At 37.3% G+C, this 20,340-nt stretch overlaps 1 protein-coding gene across 1 annotated transcript in view; it reads right to left on the bottom strand.

Moving 5' to 3' along the window:
- Positions 1-20,340, bottom strand: part of PDE10A (phosphodiesterase 10A) — a 107,189-nt gene that overhangs the window by 7,594 nt on the left and 79,255 nt on the right. The window contains exons 15-20 of the mRNA XM_010282419.1: positions 18,601-18,684; positions 15,588-15,738; positions 12,345-12,500; positions 8,948-9,120; positions 6,821-6,932; positions 2,163-2,243 (exon numbers count right to left, since the gene is read on the bottom strand). Of these exons, the coding sequence (XP_010280721.1) occupies positions 2,163-2,243; positions 6,821-6,932; positions 8,948-9,120; positions 12,345-12,500; positions 15,588-15,738; positions 18,601-18,684 (757 nt within the window). The remainder of the gene's footprint in view (positions 1-2,162; positions 2,244-6,820; positions 6,933-8,947; positions 9,121-12,344; positions 12,501-15,587; positions 15,739-18,600; positions 18,685-20,340) is intronic.

Genomic DNA, 20,340 nt, shown 5'->3' with positions numbered 1-20,340 from the left:
CTCCAGCTGTGCATCCTAAACATACTGATAGCTTTAAGAGCTGGATCCTTAACATTCTGACTGAAGTAAGAAATCACCCTTAACATTTTAATCCTTGCTGCGTAAGAGTAAACTTTTTCTTTTCAAGTTGAAAATTATTTCTGGGATAAGCTCTGAATGGCTGAAGCATGTGAACTTGTTTCTTCTCTCTGCCTTCACTACTCAGGCTGGCATGACTTGCTTATCAAAAGGGCTTTCAGGTCACTGCATAGTTTTGGCATTTCTATTTTCTTCACAGGTTCCAAAAGGAGGGGCAGAAAAGAGGGTCATGGGATCCTTGCTGAGTTAGGAACAAATCCTCAGTGCAGGCTCCATAGTAGGAAGACACCAAACTCAGACCTTACATGAGTTGTGCTGCAAAGGGTATAAAGCATAACCGAGACCAACTGATCCAGCCACCCAAGTGAGAGGAAGAGCTAAGTACAAGCTATTCTCTTCAAAGATGAGTACTTGAGGCAGAAGTAGTTTTTTTTCAGAGATTACATGTTTATACAAATCCTAATTTCCTAAACATCATTGTAATTTAAATAAGGTATTAATGCTTTAATTAAATCCACGTATAACTACTCATTAATGCTTTTTGTTAGAGTCCAAGGAAATGGATAATAATGCTTTATTAAATTCTTCAGTCTCTACGTAAATATAGGAATGGTTATTTTCACAGAATTATATATGTCCTATACCTCACATTTTGCTGTAACATTGTTATAAGATACAGCAGCTACAACTATACTATTGAAGTTGGCTTTTAACATCTATTTTGCCTAATATTTTACTGTTACACTATTAAGAAGCGTGAAACAGAGCACAAAGAAGAACCTGATGAAGACAGTACCTGGAACAGTACTTACTGTGTTTTAAAGAGGAAAAAAAAAAAAGCTTATTTCTTAGATCTGTGCTTTCACCCCATTAACAATTCTCTCACAACTGCCAAGATGACTACATACTATAATACCATGCACTTTTCAAGATGTTCAAAGGTACCTAGTGTAGTGCGTGGAAAAATAAACCAAATGCAGAAAAATATTTCTTCTCTTTTCAGACTTATACTAAACACACAATTTAGTAAATTAATTACAAGGGTAATAGTTTTTATGCTAAAAAATGATAGAACATATGGAGTAAAATGTCAGAATATAAAAATTGCCATGCTCTTGCTTACCAAGTAATTAATCTACAGTGATTTTGTGATACTTTGTCATTTCTAACTTATTTTAAATATTACTATTAATTTCAGAGTTCATGAAATGCTTTGTGAGTGCTAACTACTGACAATTAAAGCATCAGAGGCCACTGAAATGAAAAAAACCTTATACATATATATATGCATATGAATGGACAATGGACAATTTAAATTTCTTTTTCTCTGCTCAGATAATCAAAGGACAAGCCACCTTTTTCGTTTACCCAAAAAAAGTTAGTTCAAAGACCTTTTTATTCCTCAAATTTATGTTTACAAAATACCAATTTTCCCTATGGAAAGCATAAAAAAGTAGTCATTTCTGCATGTTGGTGCACAGGAATATGAGTACCAGAAGACATAGAAAAACAGACAATTGAGGCTCTTGGAAAAACACCCTTTATTACTTATCCTTAAGCAACTCTTTGCACTATTTTTTGGGGGGCTTTTTTGGTTGGTAGGTTGGGTTTTTTTTTAGGAATGTCAAAAAAGCAGTGGTTGTAGTTATCCAAAAAACTAATGAAGTAGTATTGGTCTAAAATCACAAATATTTTGAATCTGAACCTGAATATTTTAACCAGGAACAGGTGACATTTTGCATTCAGGATAAAACAGCAAAACCTTTTAGCTGAGGGCTGAAGCAACCACTTACTAAGTTGAAAAAGTGTTACTGACACTTCTCAAAATTGTAGGTGATGGTGGTTTTATCTAGAACTACAAGTACGAAGAATGGAACAGGTAGTAACAGCAAAGAGCACATTGTCATTTGAAAAAAAGTTTTCCACTGCTACTGAAGAAAATTAACTCTGTTTTCCATGCAGAACATAGAAGTCAGCAGCCACATATCCCATTGTCAAATGCAATATTCACTAATACATGTTTCTTTACATACATGTTTTATTAACACTACAAACATGTATCATTTTACTGAGAGAGTTCATACCTGACCCTGAGGGACTTCGTCTTTCTTGTCTCTGTCCATCATAGGAATAGGTTGAATACCCGTTTTCTTCATTTCATCACCCTGGAGAAAAGCAGAGAGAGCGAGATCAGGAAAACAAAAGTCAAGACTACTGAGATCTGAATTAATTACTATCTTCTATTGTACGTCAATCTAAAAATCCAGAATTTAAAATAATGCGTTGTACTGGTCTAAGGCAATCTCAGAAAACTGCCTAAGGGGGGGCTCATTTTATACATTCACCTAAGTGACAATGTAAATAGCAGATCCTGAAAATGAAGGTTTTGAGTCAATGTACACACATTTTCCTTGTTTTCAAGGGCACCTCCATAATAAAAAGCAACTGGAAGAATAAACCCAAAGAAATCAGTTTGTTCTGTTCTATTCATATATAGTCTCATCCTTCAAATCATTACTTGTTTAAGGCACTGTAATACAATGAGCAGTAGAACACATGAGCGGAACTCACCCATCCAAGGAAAAGCTGAATAAAATAGATAAATTTACAATGTGCTGCCTTGGTCAACAATCCAATCTTTTTGACCATGCTGCTTTGAAAAAGCTGCCTGTCAAATAGCCTTCTTTTCTTTCAGTACATTATCCCTCTACATTCATAAGAGGAATACTGGGAAAGATGCAGTATATCCAAAGACCAGATAGATGTAATGTACAAGAGAAAACTGTCTCTTTATATTTCACCCATTACCAGTAGAGCAGCCGAAATACATTTCTGACCACTGTACTGGGCCTGAACTCAATCACTCCTTAAAAATCCGTAAGTAGCTGGTTACCTTCTGTAACAAATTAAAGTTTTCCCATAGTGTTATGCCTCAACTGCATTGTCAAAACCCTGCGGATGTTTAATCTTGAGGTTATAAAGCCAACTGTGGCCATAGAAATTGTTGCTTGTGGCTACTGCTCATGCCTGAGATTCCAAAGTCAATGTGATCTTCAAACTGCTCACCTTATGTATTGGGTTTGCGTGGCACAGTTTTGGTAGCTGAGGAGCTACAGGGGTGACTTCTGTAAGAAGATCTTGAAGGTCCTTTCCAACCTTAGCGATTCTGTGAAGATGCCAGAAGCTTCCCCCATGTCTGACGGAGCCAGTGCCAGCACTATGAGGGCTGCTGTGGAGAAAGTTAACTCCATCCCAGCCAGACCCAATACACCTTCGTTAGGGAGAAAGTTTATTCAGGACAACTGTTCATACAGATTTGCTTATCTGTGTCCTTTAGCGTGAGATTCAGCTTACAGTGGTTTAGCTATCTGAAAGCTTGGGATATTCCCTAAATCCATGTTCTATGTTTCTGCTACAGTTAGTAAAGGCATCTCCAGAAGACCATTTAGTACAGCTTTCTCATCAGATTTTATCAAGCCATGTTTCAAGTGCCAATGTGCCCTTCCAAGGAAGGATTTTGGCACCTTTACTCAAAGAGAAGTTTGCAATATAATAAATTGATTCTGGTGTGAGCATCATTCTGTTTGACTGCCTTGCAACTACCTTGACTGTAGAAAAAGTGGGGGCTTCTGGAAGTCAATTCTCTTACATATTTGGCCTCAACATCACCTGTTAACTATGATCATGCTCAATTAACCAACGAGATGTAATCAGGAAGCTAGTTTTGAACTGGTGTCTGTACTATTCTCTCATATCACATGCATCTTTCTCCAACTAGTGAGGCTAGAATCATTGAATGTAGTCTCTGTCAGACATTTTACTGTTGAAAGAAAAGGAGGAAAGGCCTCCTTCCTCAGCTGATGAAAAAGATGCCTGTAACAATTCCAAGCACAGAAATTCAGTGGATTGTTATTTAGGAACTGTAAGCAAATTTTATTTTTATGTGCTCCTGGTAAATAATATTTAGGTTTTTTACATTTGCTTGAAGTACTGCAATTGATTGATCCAGGACTGTCTGCAGTGATCATAGTCTCAACGATAAGAACCTCAACACTAAACCATTTAGCATCATATGATTTTAAGCTCTTTGATTAATATAATATCAAGTGCCTGAGAAACACTTGAAGTCAGAGCTTTGAGGAAGCTGTCCAGCCTCTGACTGATTATGCCAAAACTGAACAAAGCTCAGATTTATGTCCATAATTTCATCTTGAAAGAAAAAAGTATCACAGAATGGTTTGGGTTTTGGTTTGATCCCAAGACCTCTTGGGATCATCCAATCCATCCCACATACCTACCCCAGCAGGATCATCTAGAGCAGGTGATCCAGGACTGTCTCCAGTCAAGTTTTAAATACCACCAATGATGAAAATTCCAAACCTCTCTGGGCAACCTGTGCCACTGGTCGACCACCCTCCATAAAAAAGTATTACGTTTAGATGGAACGCATGCACTAGAAACCAAAGTGTTTTCTTGTGTTCAGTATGTGTGAACACATGTATGGTACACTGTTGTAAAAAATACTGCTTTTATCCTCATAGTTACGATCATGGTCAGAAAGTTAAAGTGGAAATTGTAAGCATAGAAGTTTGTATCATACTTGCAGTATAGCTAGAAGTGGCTTATATTAAGTCTCAAAAAATACTGCACAAAGGGTTTAATTACTGCCTAGTGTCTCATATCTCAAAAAAAAAAATCACAGCAGACAAATCTTAGGCTAGCTGGTAATCCTATATAATTGATCAGCAAATGTATTCTTTTGCTTGAGTTGTAGAACGGTGGGAAAGCCTCATGCTGAAGTGATACCAAGGCAAATCTTAGCTGAAAACATTAGCTATACTGGGCTTCATTCAATGAAAAAAGATCAGCATGACATACCACAAAATTGCTGCAACCTCTTCTGCAGTTACTGTTTTAGTTACTGATTACACAAAGTAATATTATAAAAATGTTCTGATTAAATAATTCAATATATTAAGATTATGAATACAAGTAGTAATTAGAAACAACATGCTATCCTACTTTTAGAACTGTAACATAACCATTCAATCTAATCAAATATAGTTTTCTAGAGTTTACCTTTTTTCCCAATTAAGTAACAATTTCTGCAGTGAAACACAATCTAAAATTTCTATTGGTTTAGCCTTCCCAGGATTTTCTCTGTATCTGACTCCAGCTTTCCAATTTCCAGAAGCATTTAGACCTGTGCGTGGATTTGTCTGCCATCCTGAACGGATCACAGCATACCCAACTTCTGCCACGTATCCATTAACCTCTTCATAAAGAGGATTCAGTAAAACACCAATTATGGAATTCAATAACTTCGAATTTACATTTTCTCTGTGAAGTAGCAATGTAACAAGATCCACCTTTACTAACTCATCCTTGGATTACAAAACAGGTGAAACTCTGGGCAGGCTCGATTATATCCATAATTCCATCTTTACTATTGTTGAGTGGGAAAAAAATCAGGTTGATCCTTCCTTCTCTACTGAGTTCACAAGTTTTGCATTAAAAAGTCTTTTTACTTGTAAGCAAAAAAGTTGAGTATGTAATCAGTGAGGCACATCAACATACCTCCATTATATCACTCATAAGAACACACACTTTTCAGTGCTGACATTTTAGAAACTGAGTACTGACCGACATCTCTGAGCTTATACAGTCTGCAATTTTCAAATATTTTATTGTAGTCTGAGCTGTTCATAATTAAGAGAACAAGAACATGTAAATACAAAAACACCCACAAGTCATGCACATCTTGAATTTCATGAAGAACATGCAACAGGCAGGACAACAATCTCCACACTATATGCATGCTACATCAACTCTGTGGGCTTGATTTCCATTTTACACCTGTGTAAAACAGAAATAGACCCACTGAATTCTGCAGAATTCCACAGGGTGGGTAATGGGAAAGAACAACGCTTTATGATTCGCATGTGCAATAGTAGTTCTGAAATACAGCGTGTCTTCTAAAACTGCGTAATTCAACTCTATGATCCTCACCCTCAGAATTTATTCCTCATCCCAAAAGTAGTCACTTCCACTTTAAAAATTAAATGATTAGAACATTTACGCAGCATAAGACACGTGACAGACTGCATCTTTATGAACATGATTACATTAGCACAGCTCAATGTCTTGTTTCAATTCTCAGTATATGTTATCTGTATATAACATATATATCTGTATCTATGTATACATATCTATCTAACTTTCAGTATGTTAAACAATCATCTCCCTCTGAGACCCAGTTGTTGAGCTGGCTCACAAAGAAGATTCAAATGGTCAGATCAGAACAATTTTAAGGTTTGTCGTATTTGCTTTAGCATTTCCTGGATTCATACTACAGCTTTATAAGTGTGTTTCAAGGCACCTGGAAGCTATTTCCATATTTTGGATTTCTAAAATACAAATAGATCCTTCACAAAGCTACAGTTAGTGACTGAAAAAACCTTACAGATTTTCTTCTGTGTTCTGTTGCTTGGTCACTTTATGTTAAGACATATTTTCTAAATTCATCTTTAACACAGAGAAAAAACACGGCATGAAAATTACGAAGCTAACTTAGCTCTTCAAATAGCTTCAGAGTAAACAACAAAACACATGCATGCACCAATGAACACTCTTTGAAACAAGCATATTAAGATATGGACTGAAAAATACTTATGGTTGTGTTTTTCTTCCTGGATACCTCCATTTATCAAGAAAAGAGAGTAAACAAAAGAAATACACATACCTCAGCCCAAAACTCCGCATATATATCATTGGCTGTCAGTCTGGTAACTGGCCACAACTTTGTTACAGAACACAAATCACAAGCCGTCATCATCAGACCAATCACTCGATCTCTAAAATAAAATTACATTAAATTGTAAGTTTGGTAAAGAATTAATGATCACACTGCAAAGTTTTTATTTGCCCTTCCTCAGTTCAATCAGCAGTAAAGTATATATAGTACAAAATTTCCCCCACCTTGCTTGTTTCTTCCTCACTTGTTTCAGATTCATTGGTAAGGCATCACACAAATTGTGTATTATATTCCCTGTCATATTCCCTGCATGGTTTGCAACCAGAGTTCATTGACTATGCCCTGCACAATCACATTCACAGAAAAATACACAAGAATGCCTGCCTGGTAAAACACTCACATGCCCCTCCTTAATTTTCTGAAACTACAGTACAAGTCTATTAAATAAAAGATGGCATATCCTGCTGCTGCACTTCTTTCTGTTCTTCAATGAGAGAGGAACACATGTTCCAAAAAGAGGAGAAACTAGTTCTGAGTCTGTCTCAAGGTACTCTCTCATTGCTTTGTTGGAATGAATTTTAACCCTGACAGAACCAGAATCCTACATGTAACCCTGTCCTACACACTGACGAACCTGTTCACAGAGTAACTGAACAGCATTGGTAGAATTATAATAAATTATTAGAACAAGGCACACACACAAAAAATCGTATTTAAACAGTTTTCTAGCACTCCTCTACTACCCAAACCTATGGCTTATGAATCTAAGTTTTACAAAGAAAATGGCAAATTAATGAATTAATTCATGTGTTTTCCACCAAATGAAGAACTTAAGATGACACTTAAGGACACCTGCATCTTTGTTAGTAATGCCTATTCCATGGAAAAAAGCACACAACTTGCTAACTTGCATGCCAATGTGAAGGCAGTCATTAAAACTCTACCAACAGACAAATACAGCATGGATAATGTAAAAATACACAATATAATCAATAGATAAGTGGCTGATAAATTCCCCTGAGTGAAGAAAGAGAATTCATCAGCCATGTAAGGGCTAAATTCAGCATTCCATTGCATGTAAAGATACCAACTAGAAGTCTTGGACTCTTTAGCCACATGTCTGATGTCCTATCTTCGGGCACATGGCTTTGCACTGAAAATGTTCTGAGGGCAGGTAAGATTTAAAAAAAAAAAAGATATATATATAAAAAAGCATAATAGAATATTCATTCACACACTAAACAGTTGTGATCCTATTTGAATTTTATAAACCCTAATTCAAGATCTGATAAAGTTCATTCTGTGATTATCAGGAGCTACTACATCTCTGTCTTTTTAAGAGGCTGAGGTTTATTCAAACCCGGTAAGTTTCAGTTCCATACTGGGAAATGAGATTTTTAAAACTGCCCTTCCTACAGCGTTGTAATAATCTATTCAAAACTAGCAGCAAAAACTCCTCAGAAAGAAGACCAAAGTACCAAAGTTCCTTTTGAAAAGAAATCAGAATTGTGGTTCAGTATTTTCCCCTATCACCTCTCTAATCTTCCCCTGCATTAGATTAACAACAGGATCCACTTTCCAGTGAAGGAGCTCTGAAGGGCTGCATGAGCACCTTAACGAAGCCTGTTATGAGACATATCCCTCATCCAGGGTGCACTGTGTTTTGCTTATGTGGACAGAGTCAGGTATTTATGAATATGAATATATGCACTTTTTGTATATTATTAAAACTTAGAACTATCTTAATTCACAAAGGTCGATATCTGACCAGAATTCTTTCCAAAAAAGCATGTTGCCAGAATAAAATATTGACTCAAAAATAAAACTAAGTAATTATTGCACTATACCTTTTTCCCCACCACCTAACTGCCTGTGCACTAACTTTCCTCTGCTGGTGATCTGTCACTGAACTATGCAGATGACATCCAAAGGCAGTGACATGCAAATATAAGACAATGGAAATTACTGTTATATACTTGGAATTTTACACACAGGTGGTCTTAGAAATCTCATCTGTAAGAAAGTTACTGTGTACGCAGAAATTTTTTTGCAAAAATAAGGTTTTTATTTCTAGGACTAATGCCATAGTGAACTAATAGTGGTTTGCTGCTTTACCTGTGTGCTTGGTTCTTAAGGTTTAACGCTCCCGTCTGATGCAGCTCTTCAAGCTGTTTTCTATTTCCAAAATACAGGGCAAGGTCTGTGGCGATGATGGCTTTCCGGATGATCTCAAGTACTTGCTCATACTCGCTGGAGCTCAGATTGGAGAAGACATTGTGCCCTTCCAGCTATGAAAAAGTAAAAAACCAATAAAAAGCACAAGCTCTAATTCCGAGATGATTTCAGTCTTTACTTCACCAGACAGGTTACAACGGCTTTACAGCCCAATGACAATTTTAATTGCAAATTCAAATGCTGACAGCCTGAAATCCCCATTTTTATCTTTCCTTTTAAAATACTGTCATGAAACCTATGACTAAGCCACTGATTTGGTTTTGGGACTACCCCTTTTGAAGCCTAAAGGTATTAATAGAGAAAAATTCTAGCTTTTTCTCCTCTGCTCTATAAGCACTACCGACATGGCACTTTCAAAGAGCATTAGCTTGGGAATTTGTGATTCAATCTTGATCCAGAATACTGCATTGCCAAGTTGGTAAACTGAACATCTGATTCACTCTGAAGTACAATTTTGATACTGCAGAATACATGATATGGACAAGAAAATATCCAAGTTGAAGTACTAAAATAATTTTGTTTTCATAGTGTTTCAAATGAAACGTGCCTGAAATCACTGCACTTACTGATACAATTTTCTCTATAGAAATAAAGTTAATTACAGTATTCTAATGTATATAAACGTTTAGGGGGAAAAGCTGCGTTGTTCAACCATGAGTTGACTGACTCATAAACCAAAGACAATGGTTTCCACTATGGAGGCTCTGGCAACATGCCACTGTCATCCCTTTTCAATTTCCTCTATGTATTATTGCGCGTTTAACGGACGATATCCATGTACTGTGATCGCTCATGAAGCTGTATCACAATTTGAGAAGTCAACACTATTCGCTGTCTCTAAGATTTGGAAAACAACATGTCAAAAGTCTTCCTAATGTTGAGAGGAAACAGAGAAAAATATGAAAGAATGAGCCAGCCAAGTCAAGGTGTGCACATTCACAAACAGAAAATATTATTAAAATACATCAAATGCAGATGTGTTTTGACATTTAATTGGCATTTGGGCTGAAGCACACAAAAAGTTTCCCTGACTTTTGTCAAGCATTTACATAATTTGTTCAAAATAAATCCTCTGTGGTACAAATAGGCTTGGTTTCTCTCACCATCCAGAACATAAATGTCATTTTCCCACATTTTTACTTGGACAAGTAGATTTACTGTGCATAATGAATAGAAAATACAACCCGTCTATGTCTCAATGCTCCTTTGACAGACTCTTAAGTCATAGAACATGTTGTTTAAAACATTTTAACCCATCATCAACACTTTGGGAGCAGGAAATGACTACTACTAGTTTTCATGACTTAGGGTTTTGGAGACACTTTCCTCCCCAACCTTGCTGCCTAATCCACAAGAACAGGCTCTCTGTCCTAATATTTAAATTATTCTAGATCCTGTTCTTTAGGATTTAGAAGCTGCACTATCAGAAAGACTGCTGTGACAGCTTCTGTTCATACTACTAGAAAAGAACTGGTTCTGTCAGGTACTGACAGAAGCTGCCATTTCTGAGCATGTCACCTAGGCTTTTGAGTAGGACATACAAAGTACAGCTCCTAAGATTTTATTCTTTCCTTGATGAGCTAAAGATAGTGAATGGAGTCCTCTGTATCATAAGTATGGTGTACACTAGAACTGCAGGTGGATGAGCAAAGCAGCTGTAAAGTTGCAAGCACTGGAAAGTACTGCAGGTTACTAACATAAAATTAAAACTTATTGAGATAACGCCTAAAGAGTTTGGTGAATTGAGTGACTATTTTAGTAACAGCCCAGGAATTCAGTAAGGCTTTTTGTTTCAAACGAAAAACAGCAAGTCCAAGAGGCTGCTCTAGCCTGCCTTTGCTGCTCATCTCCACCCACAGGCACTCGGGTAGCCAGTGCCTAAATCCAGTCTACAGCCCTGACCACCTACCTCCCCTTCCTCCCTCACACTGATGGCCAAGGCTAGGAGGTAGCAAGGAAGCAAAAGGGTTCCCTGCCTTCTTGGCAAATGGGACTTTCACCGACTACAACATTTCTGCAGGAAAAATGCGAAACGTTTTTTGAATGACTGAAGTCTGCTTCATGTAGCCATAGTGGGACAGAGAAGTGTTAACGACTAAGGAACTTGCTCACTGTGCACAAACTCACATGAAGAATGAATACTAAAAATCTAATGCCATACCACCACTGAAGGATTCAATTACACCCTCCTACGTGGAGGAGAATTCAGAGATAAAGCTTCCATTCTCTGATGAAATGTGTATGATACCTAAAACCATAATCACAAGATGCGCTTCTGAATACAATACAGAATATGTATTTTTCCTAAAAGGTGATTAGGTATTTAAGAAAATAAGTATCTTCCCCCTGAAAGACCAGAAAGAAAGAAAAGTTAAGAACGAATTAGTGGCACAGTAGCATGGTAAGGCTGTGCACTGAGCATGTGCATAGTAAACTAAAACCAGTGAGCACAAGTATGTTATGGACTGGCAGTGGCTTCATTGGTGAGATTTCTCACTCTTCTAACTGAAAATGAAAAAAATTTTCACTGATGAGAAAATATCTGTGTGTCAGTAGCACACTTGGATTTCCCAAAATGTGTCTGCATGCTCTCTTGCAGTTTTCTATTCATTAAACATACAGACACATTACCTCATATGAGGAACTCTCTTTCATAGAATAATACCTTACTCAAGTTTTTTTATTTCAAATTGATGAATAACAAAAAAGGACACAATAACATGATGAAACAAGTTTAAACTTTTCATGCGTGCAAAATTAGCATTTCCTCCTTCATGCCACACTTAAAACGTTCACAGAATTTATTACAGCAGGTTTTCAAGTTTCTCATGCAAACCTTTGCCAGTACTTGAGTTTTTATTTAGAATTTCAGAATAGTTGAAGACTCTGTTGAAGCACATTACATAGGAAATATCTAAGTAAGTGAGAAACTGATTTTTCATTTTCAAAGTTCCTATTCCATATGGTCATAGGAAAAACCCTCATTAACCCAGAAACTAAAAGCTCCCAAGGCAGGTCATAAGCAAAGAGCTTCAAATACACAATATTTTTAGAAAATCAAGATTTTGGGAAAGCTATGTTTTGCATTATTATTGAATTCTTGGGTTGCTAACTGTGGAACCCAACTTGCTGTAATAAATCTTCCATTCTTCTAAATGAGCACTACAATCCAGATATTAAATTAAGCATGCTTCAGAAAATCTACTGGGTAATGATGTGACTCCTATTTCCACCACTGGACTCTACTGCACGGAAGATACAATTTCAATAATCCTACCTGCAGGATGGACACAGTCTGCGAGAAGTGGTGCTGTTCCATTGTTGACGTGGAATAGAGAGCGGCTAAGGGGTGATCAAATTTCTGAAGATAGCTGTTGCTGTAACCTCTGTGATCCAGGTCATGACACAGGCATGCAACTAAAAGACCTTTTCGCTACAAAAAAAAAAGATAAGCATGAGAAGTAAAATGTATTCCCTGCCCCTAGATGTCACTCTCTTCCCAAAATACTGTAAAAGCTGCACTATGCTTACACTGCTTTCAAAAAGCACATGGAGAAACATCATTAAAATTGCAAGAAACACAAAAGTGAGGATGTGCTGAATTAAAATTCTCAGTCCAAAACCTTATAATCCAAACCTTTTATACATTATGAGTTTAAAAAACATTGTTGCACAATCACATACTATTGGAGGGATTCTGCTTCAGGAAGAAATCCGAGTTTTAAACTGATAGTCTGGTCATCCACTGAATCCTTATCATGTTTAAAAAAATAAAAAGTGTAGTTATCGAGGAAAAGGAAATACACAAGATGTATGATCTCCCGGTCAAAGGCAGCTGCACCAAAGTCTGATCCTAGACCTGCCTCTGTAACACCCCTCAAAGACACTGACCGAGTCTACTAGGTGAAATTTTCCTAGGAAGTCACTAATGAGAGACACAGAAACTCTGGACAATAGCAACTGCAGACAGAGTAAGATGGTAACTGTTTTTTTTTGTTTAATTAACTCTTAATATCCTGAAGATACAGAATCCCTGAAATCTCTCTTTCAACACACAAAACATATGAATGCTTGCAAAGGTTTTTTCACACATCGGGTGTGTTTTGAAAACACATTCATTATTGTTTGTGAAGCAGTCACTGTCAGCATGGAGTATCACAAAAATGTCTTTATAGACTTAACAGCTCTGTCTTATAGTTGGTTCTGATGAGTGTTCAGCAAACAAGGATAAGGCTATAAAATGAAGCAAAAAAAGAACACTGATTAACCACATATTAAGTGAGCAACATTCAACCTGTATACTGTACTAAGAGGTACATGATTCTGTGGAAAAATAGCAAACAATGATGTAACTAAAGATTTTATCACAAATATAAAATGTGCAGAACTAAGGTTGTAGCAACCCTTACTGTATTTCTGATTTTGAGACCTTAATTTTTATTTTAAATCCTTCACGTTTATTTTTAATGATGTCTTTTCAATATTGCATCTTGAGAAGTGCATTTTCAAAAAACACGTAAGACGACAGTTGATGCAGCAGCACACGTCCACACAGATCCTCAACAGAAGCGGGAACGTAACACACACCTACATTACTTGAAGTCATGCAGGAACAGCTGTAGGAAGCTGGTATACCCTTTTCACTACTATCAGGAGGGGCAAGATGTGTAACCAATAGACTTGAGAAACAGTCTCTGACAGCAAAAGATGAGTCTCAGAATCCTCTGTGCTACGTGTTAGATCTAGAAGGCATAAGCTTTTCTGTCCTTCCCCCACAAGTTTAATTCTCCTATTGCATCCTTTACAACGTGTGTTTTTTCCAGTCTGACAATTCTCATCAGTCTGTCCCTTGTACCAGATGGTTCTCTTTGTCTAGCTTCTCCCAGCCTCCATGTCCCAGGAAGTCATTCCTGTCTCAGTCCTTCAGGATTATACAATGCTTAATCTCAATGATCTTGACCTTGTACTCATTGTCCCTGCTTGGATTCCAACTCTTTGACCACTGCCACTGCTGGATCTATTTGCCTGTAGATCAGAGATCCCTTTACAGTGTTTCATACCTCTCTTCCTATCTCTAAGTCTATTAAGGTTCATGTCATCATCCCTCACCTGAGACTAGCCCATCCTAGATCCCCAAACTTTCCCTCAGCAGTTTCCTGTATTCTTGTTGGATTCATCTCCAGTCTCAAGAAAGGAGACTGCTGGAAAGAGCTGGAACATAGACTGGGATAAGGCATTCAAACAGGTGAAGGCTGGGTGGAGTTCAGCAGGCAACAAAGGGCTGCAGTTCGGCAGGGAGCAAAGACTGTTTCCATCTCTCTTAACAGCTGCATCTTTTGCTCTCCCTGTCTTTCTTACTCCATCTCCAAAAAGATGTGGCTTACTACTTGGTTAGCACTGAACTTTAGCAGAGCTTTAAGTATTCCCTGAGGTGGCAATCTACAGATTTTTGTTGTTAAAGGAACACTGACTTTTACAAACTTGTATAGCTTTGCCAACTTTCAGCATATGCCTGGCAAATGCCACTTTCCTATTTCAGTGTCAATTTTCAAGTCCCTGCTTTACAGCATAATAAACTAGACCTTTTCAAATGAAAGATCACCAAATTTTATTTTACTCTTATAGACTAAACAAAACCTTGATTTTTCCTAGCATGTTACTTTAAGAGACCCAAACAATTTTGGCTGAAATTACCTTGAGGAAGTTGTGGAGCCTGGAAAATTAAAGCCTAAATGGCTAGTATTTGTCAAAGTTATACACAACTAAAAACACGCTCTCCCAGTCAGAAGTTTCAGGTAGTATTAATAATAGAGAGCAGTACCAGTTGCACCTACCATAATTCAAAAAAAACCCAAGTGACAGTTCTTCACAGTGTATATTAACATTTAACCATTCTAAGCCTTCCATTTTACTATTATAACTTTTCCAGTTAGTGATCTATTCAAAGTATTTTCTTTTTCCTGAACTTTTTAAACACTATCCATTTATCTTTAAAATATGTACACAAATGCTAAGGAAAACTGTTGTATAATAAAAGTTAACCAATGAATTAGCATATTTGGACAACTGTTTTCCTTCCATCCTTTCTCCTCTTCTCCTTTACTCACATATGTCAACCATCTCTGCAACCCTTTTCCTCCTATTCAGGTCTCACAGACCTCACAGGGTTCAAGATCCAGGGTGTTTCCCTCCCCTCAGTATAGATCTAACAGTTAAATAATTAAAATAAAGAATGTGGTTGTAAGCAGGCAGGTTGAACCTCAAAATGTGGACATGGACTTATAGTAAAGCTGCTACTGCTTCTTCAGAGGGCAGACCTAAAAAATGTGAAGGAAACACTCGGATTAGCAATCTGAATAATTCTCCTTCCTCAAGCTTTCTGCTCACACCTGTTCCTCTGCAGGGACCTTTATATACACTCTGACCAAGCTGACAGCAAAACTCTAGCATAGAAAACATCTTTCTACAATGGCTGATACCTCTGATGAGGTCTAGTAACAGACACAATCATCTCACCTACCTCTAGATCAGTGAAAAGCCCCTGGTTGTTTTGAAGAATGGCATACATGCAATGTGCGACAGTAACTGCATGCTTCCAGTTGTGATAGGGCACACGGCGATAATTCTTCTTTACAGACATAGTGAATCGGCATAGCTTTTCAAGTTCAAAGCTAGAAAGAAATTAATTTGGTTAGAGACAAGAAATAAGAACGGGAAAAACAACCAGCAGAGGTGAAAAGATACTGTTTGATTTACTCTTCTTGCTAGGAATGACTCTCACTGTGGGTGACTCATTGATTACAAGAGTCATCCAAGTTTTAGCAAGGACAGAGGAGCGTGGGTACTTGACAATGTTTAAAAGTTAGTTTAAAAGTTCTGGAACATAAGTCAACATAAGCTACCCAGCTCAGGCAACACAGCTGCATAACCTTCCCTGCCCCCAGAAACTTGAAGTGTTGTTTCTTTAAATCCGTTACCTATTCAACCTGCCTACCAGTGAAACTCTGCATCTAATGGACAATTTGATCATTTTGTGATCAAAACAGAAAATTAAGGTCTTTAAGCAAGTGACACAGAAGAGATGAACCCGTTTAAATTAAAATTTCAGTCAAATGCCAGATTGAATAAAAGAAGTTGAGATGCTCTATACTGATATCACGAAAAGAAGATGATTTTACTTTTTTGAAGACTTTAAGATTTTTTTTCAGTTTGGCCAAATGAACAGAAATTCACATTTCACCATTTCTTCATATTTCAACAAAAAATATTTTGTTAAATAATTGTCGGTCAACCATGAAAATGCCCCAAATCTATAGCCTTTATGGGATTATTTCTTAAAGGTTTTTTTATATTTTTGCTATTAATACCAATAAGCAAAATGTATTTATGATCAAGAGTATTTTCACTAAGATAATAATAAAAGCCAGTGATAAAGGGATTGTTATATTTGGCTTATATGCTCATCAAAACACCTCTGAGAGAGTTCATATTTCTGTAGTACCACAGCTCTGCACGACCTTTAATAGACTCTATCTACCTATGTTCCTTGGAAAGGAAAGCTGAATACTTCTTGTTTACAGATGGGAAATTCAGGCACAGATTAGGTATCAGGTAAAATTTTCTCAAATACCTAATCTGAGCTGCCCAGGGTGAAAAGGGAATATTGCACTTGAGCCCAGAACTGAAGTGAAGGTGCCAGAGTCCCAAGTCACTGACTTTTTCCCTCAAACAGATCAGTGTTCCTTTATTCTCATTTTTTTCCCTGTTACTGTGGTTTGACTTATTTTTTTAGTTCCATGTTTTGATAATTTCTTGGGTATCTCAGGGAAGCAGTATTAATGTTCTAGTTTTACAGTGCATGTGGGCTGAGAAAACAAAGCTAAATGTCTCTGACCTATATGTAAAAATGTAAACACATCTACTATATGGAGCAAGTTAGATAGAAAAACATATTTCTATGGTTGTGTGCTGAGCATGGTAACTATTCTTCGTAGCCTTGGTCCGACATTAGTAAAAAAGGAAGCATATTGTCTTTCAAGCTTTAGGCTTCTTTTTTTTAATTCTATAGAGTTATGTCAGGCAACTCTAGAACAATTGTTAGAAATACTGTTTAAAATAGTACATCACAATACAGATTATCCCAACAGTCACTTCCATCTACATCCAATATCAACTCAATGGTTACTACAGGATAGTACAGTTGTAGTCAAAGGGAAAATCATCATGATACCTCAATGTAGACTACTATTACTTCCTCCACTGCTGTATTTTGTATACTTGATTAAAGCAGTAAAAGATTATTTCATGGTGAGAGCAAAGAAAATATAGTGAGTATCATGGATTTTTCCCCAAAATCCTCCCTGGACAGGACTGTTATACATTATGTAGGTGTATACTTGAAGGCACAACCTTACTCCTCAATATATTAAAATTTTAGTCTTAGAATAGCTGTACTCGTTTTAGAGGATTGAGAAGTTAATTTCTTTCAGAAATTAAATACAAGTCCAGTTCCAACAGCCTCCTTTTCAAATATTTTCCTCACTTCTGTTTAACTTTATATGTGAAAGCTGAGACACATTTGAGAAATGTCAAGTAGGTATCAATTCTTTCCCATCAAAGTTACACCTTGAAAGAAAGAGATGGGGAGAGAGAGGAAGAGAACAGAACTTAGTTGAAAATCTCAACCCCAATCCTACAGCCATTCGGTGCGGAACAGAAACAAGCAAACTACACCGAGCAGTAGAGAACTGTATTTAGAACAGTCACCAGTATTGAAGCAGACATGAGAAAGACCCTCAGGATTGACTGTATGCTTTGAGCTCATGGAGATTCATCCAGTTACTAAGATGAAAGAGTCACCAGCAAATGTTTCCCAAATGTTCCTTTTTGCAGGGAGATACTTCCCCTTTCAACTGCCCATCTGTAGAGTTTTTCTGTAATTCAGGGCAGCTCCTTTCTTTCAGCAATGGGACATGTTTAGCCAAGAGACTACTGATCCTAGTAATGATAACGGACACTGAGAAAAAGGACAATAAATGAAAAATTTAATTTGAAAATCATTCACTTCCATAATTGATGCACAATGATGCTGGTAACTGGTTTATTTAGCAAGGTAAGATCTAACCTTGGATTTTTTTAACTATATACTGTATTAACATCAGCAACAATGTAGAAAAGCAAGTATTCATGGACCTTCTCTCCTTTTTGGCATGAGTGCCTTTAATATCTTCACTATCTTCTGTCTGAAAAGCAATCTCATCTCAGAACCAAACCGTACCTCTATATATTGGAAGGACAACTGTTTGGATGATATCATGAGTTCTTTTACTCGGCTGTTCCCAAAGTTTATTAACTGAAGACCAAGAAGCTGGGACAAAATTCCAGCCTGCTTATTACAGCCCTGTACAGACCAGACATAGTAAATAAACTCCAAAGAAAGTAAGACCTTGAATTAGAGAATCATGATCTCAACATTTCCTAATAAACACACACATAAATAACAGAATTAAAGCAATAAATCATGTACTTCATACCAGGCTGTCCCACAGGACTGGTGAACCATGTAGACAAAAATGGCAGGCCAGACATCCTCATATGGACTGATATCAAAGTGGTACCTAAGAAGAAAGTTTCAGTTTAGCAAGGAAAAGGACCTTTTCGTTCTTACTAAAAGCAAATGAAAACAACTAAGTAATGTATATCCAACAGCATTCATTTGTTTCTGAATATACACAGAAAACCGACTTTACAGGCTATATTTTCCAGCAATGTAAGTTAATATATTTTTGCTAAGGTCAGTGGAACTATGCTCAAAGACTCATAGAATCATTTAGGTTGTAAAAGACCCATAAGATCATCAAGTCCAATCATTAGCCTTTGGTTATCCTTTGGCTTTGTTTAGTTAATAGAAACATAAACCTTTATTTATGAACCCGTTGCTTAAGTAATATGCAAAAATCTTTGCTCTACAGGGATGATGAGAGCTTTACAGGCACTCCTAAAACATCCCAGACTTTCCTCACAGGAATTGTGAAGATGGTGTCTCTAATAATATATTTACTGGCTTTTTTTCAATAGTTTATGTCATTAATTTGGTGAGATTTGCTCTAATTTTGATAAAGAAAAAAAAAACTTTTACTTTTTGATAGAAATTCATCCCAAACATCAAAAATTAATAATGCATTCTTTACGTTTCATTCGCTGAGGACTTCTCCCCTCTCCCGATATCAACGTTTGGGCCTAAAATTAGGGACTTGCTCAGCACAACTCTTTGTCCTTCAATTATTAATTAACTCCTTTCCCTGCACCCGCTGTGCCGCAAGTCTTCTGTTCACTTTCCATCGAGCCCAGCTAAACGCTTGCGCGTACGTGGCATACTGAACAGCACAGCAGGTGCAAGAGAGCTGAAGGTAGCCGAGTTGCTTGGAAAATGGTTCAGTGTATTCAGATTGCTCGAACTAAAGGGTCTTAATATAATTTAGAATGAAATCTGTCATCTTTGCAAGTAAAAGTCATTTTTGCTGAGGAGGTGGGTTATATAATATCACGTAACAAAGCACAAGAAATCGTGTTGCAAAGAATAAGCTTCTATTGGGGTGCAACTGCTAATGCTCTGGCTTTCAGGCGAATCACTGCGGCACGTAACGACCGTTAACGGTAAGCAGCCCCTCTTCAGCGTACGCTTGCATGCTTTGCTCGCTCGCAGCTACAGTGCTCAGCGCCCGACAGGAGCGAGCAAGCTCTGGAGATAAAGGTTTACAAAGACAACACAATTTTGTGCCTCGGTATCATAGAGTTTTGATTTTAGGCACTCGGACACTAGAGTAGAATTTATCGTCCCGGGCCAAAAACAGGGACAAAAAAATGAGATGAGTCCCGGTGTTAGGGTTGCGTGGGGACTGACTGATAAAATACAGCTAGAGGTACATCTTCAGCGCACAGCAGACCCTTGAGAGCTGAAAGTAACTGAATTGTTTCAGAGAAAGCCTAAGAGGCTGGATGGAAAGTCCTCCTCCAAATGTAGGCCGCAACTCTGAACTCTACCACCTGGGATGCATAACCCTGAATTATCTCCAGATGTTTAGAGATCTGTATCCATCTTCCCCTCCTTCAATAAATACAGGCAGATGCACAAAACACACACATACAAAAAACCCCAACCAAAACCCCAAAACCTCCCTCCCCCAAAACGCAAAACCAGAACACACACAACCCAAAAAATCCCAGGAACAAGCTGAATCTTTTATTCTAAAACATATACAAGGGGATGAGAT

The sequence above is a fragment of the Phaethon lepturus genome, unplaced genomic scaffold, assembly GCF_000687285.1.
Source record: "Phaethon lepturus isolate BGI_N335 unplaced genomic scaffold, ASM68728v1 scaffold5032, whole genome shotgun sequence".
NCBI lineage: Eukaryota > Metazoa > Chordata > Aves > Phaethontiformes > Phaethontidae > Phaethon > Phaethon lepturus.
This window is presented reverse-complemented; position numbering and strand designations above follow the sequence as displayed.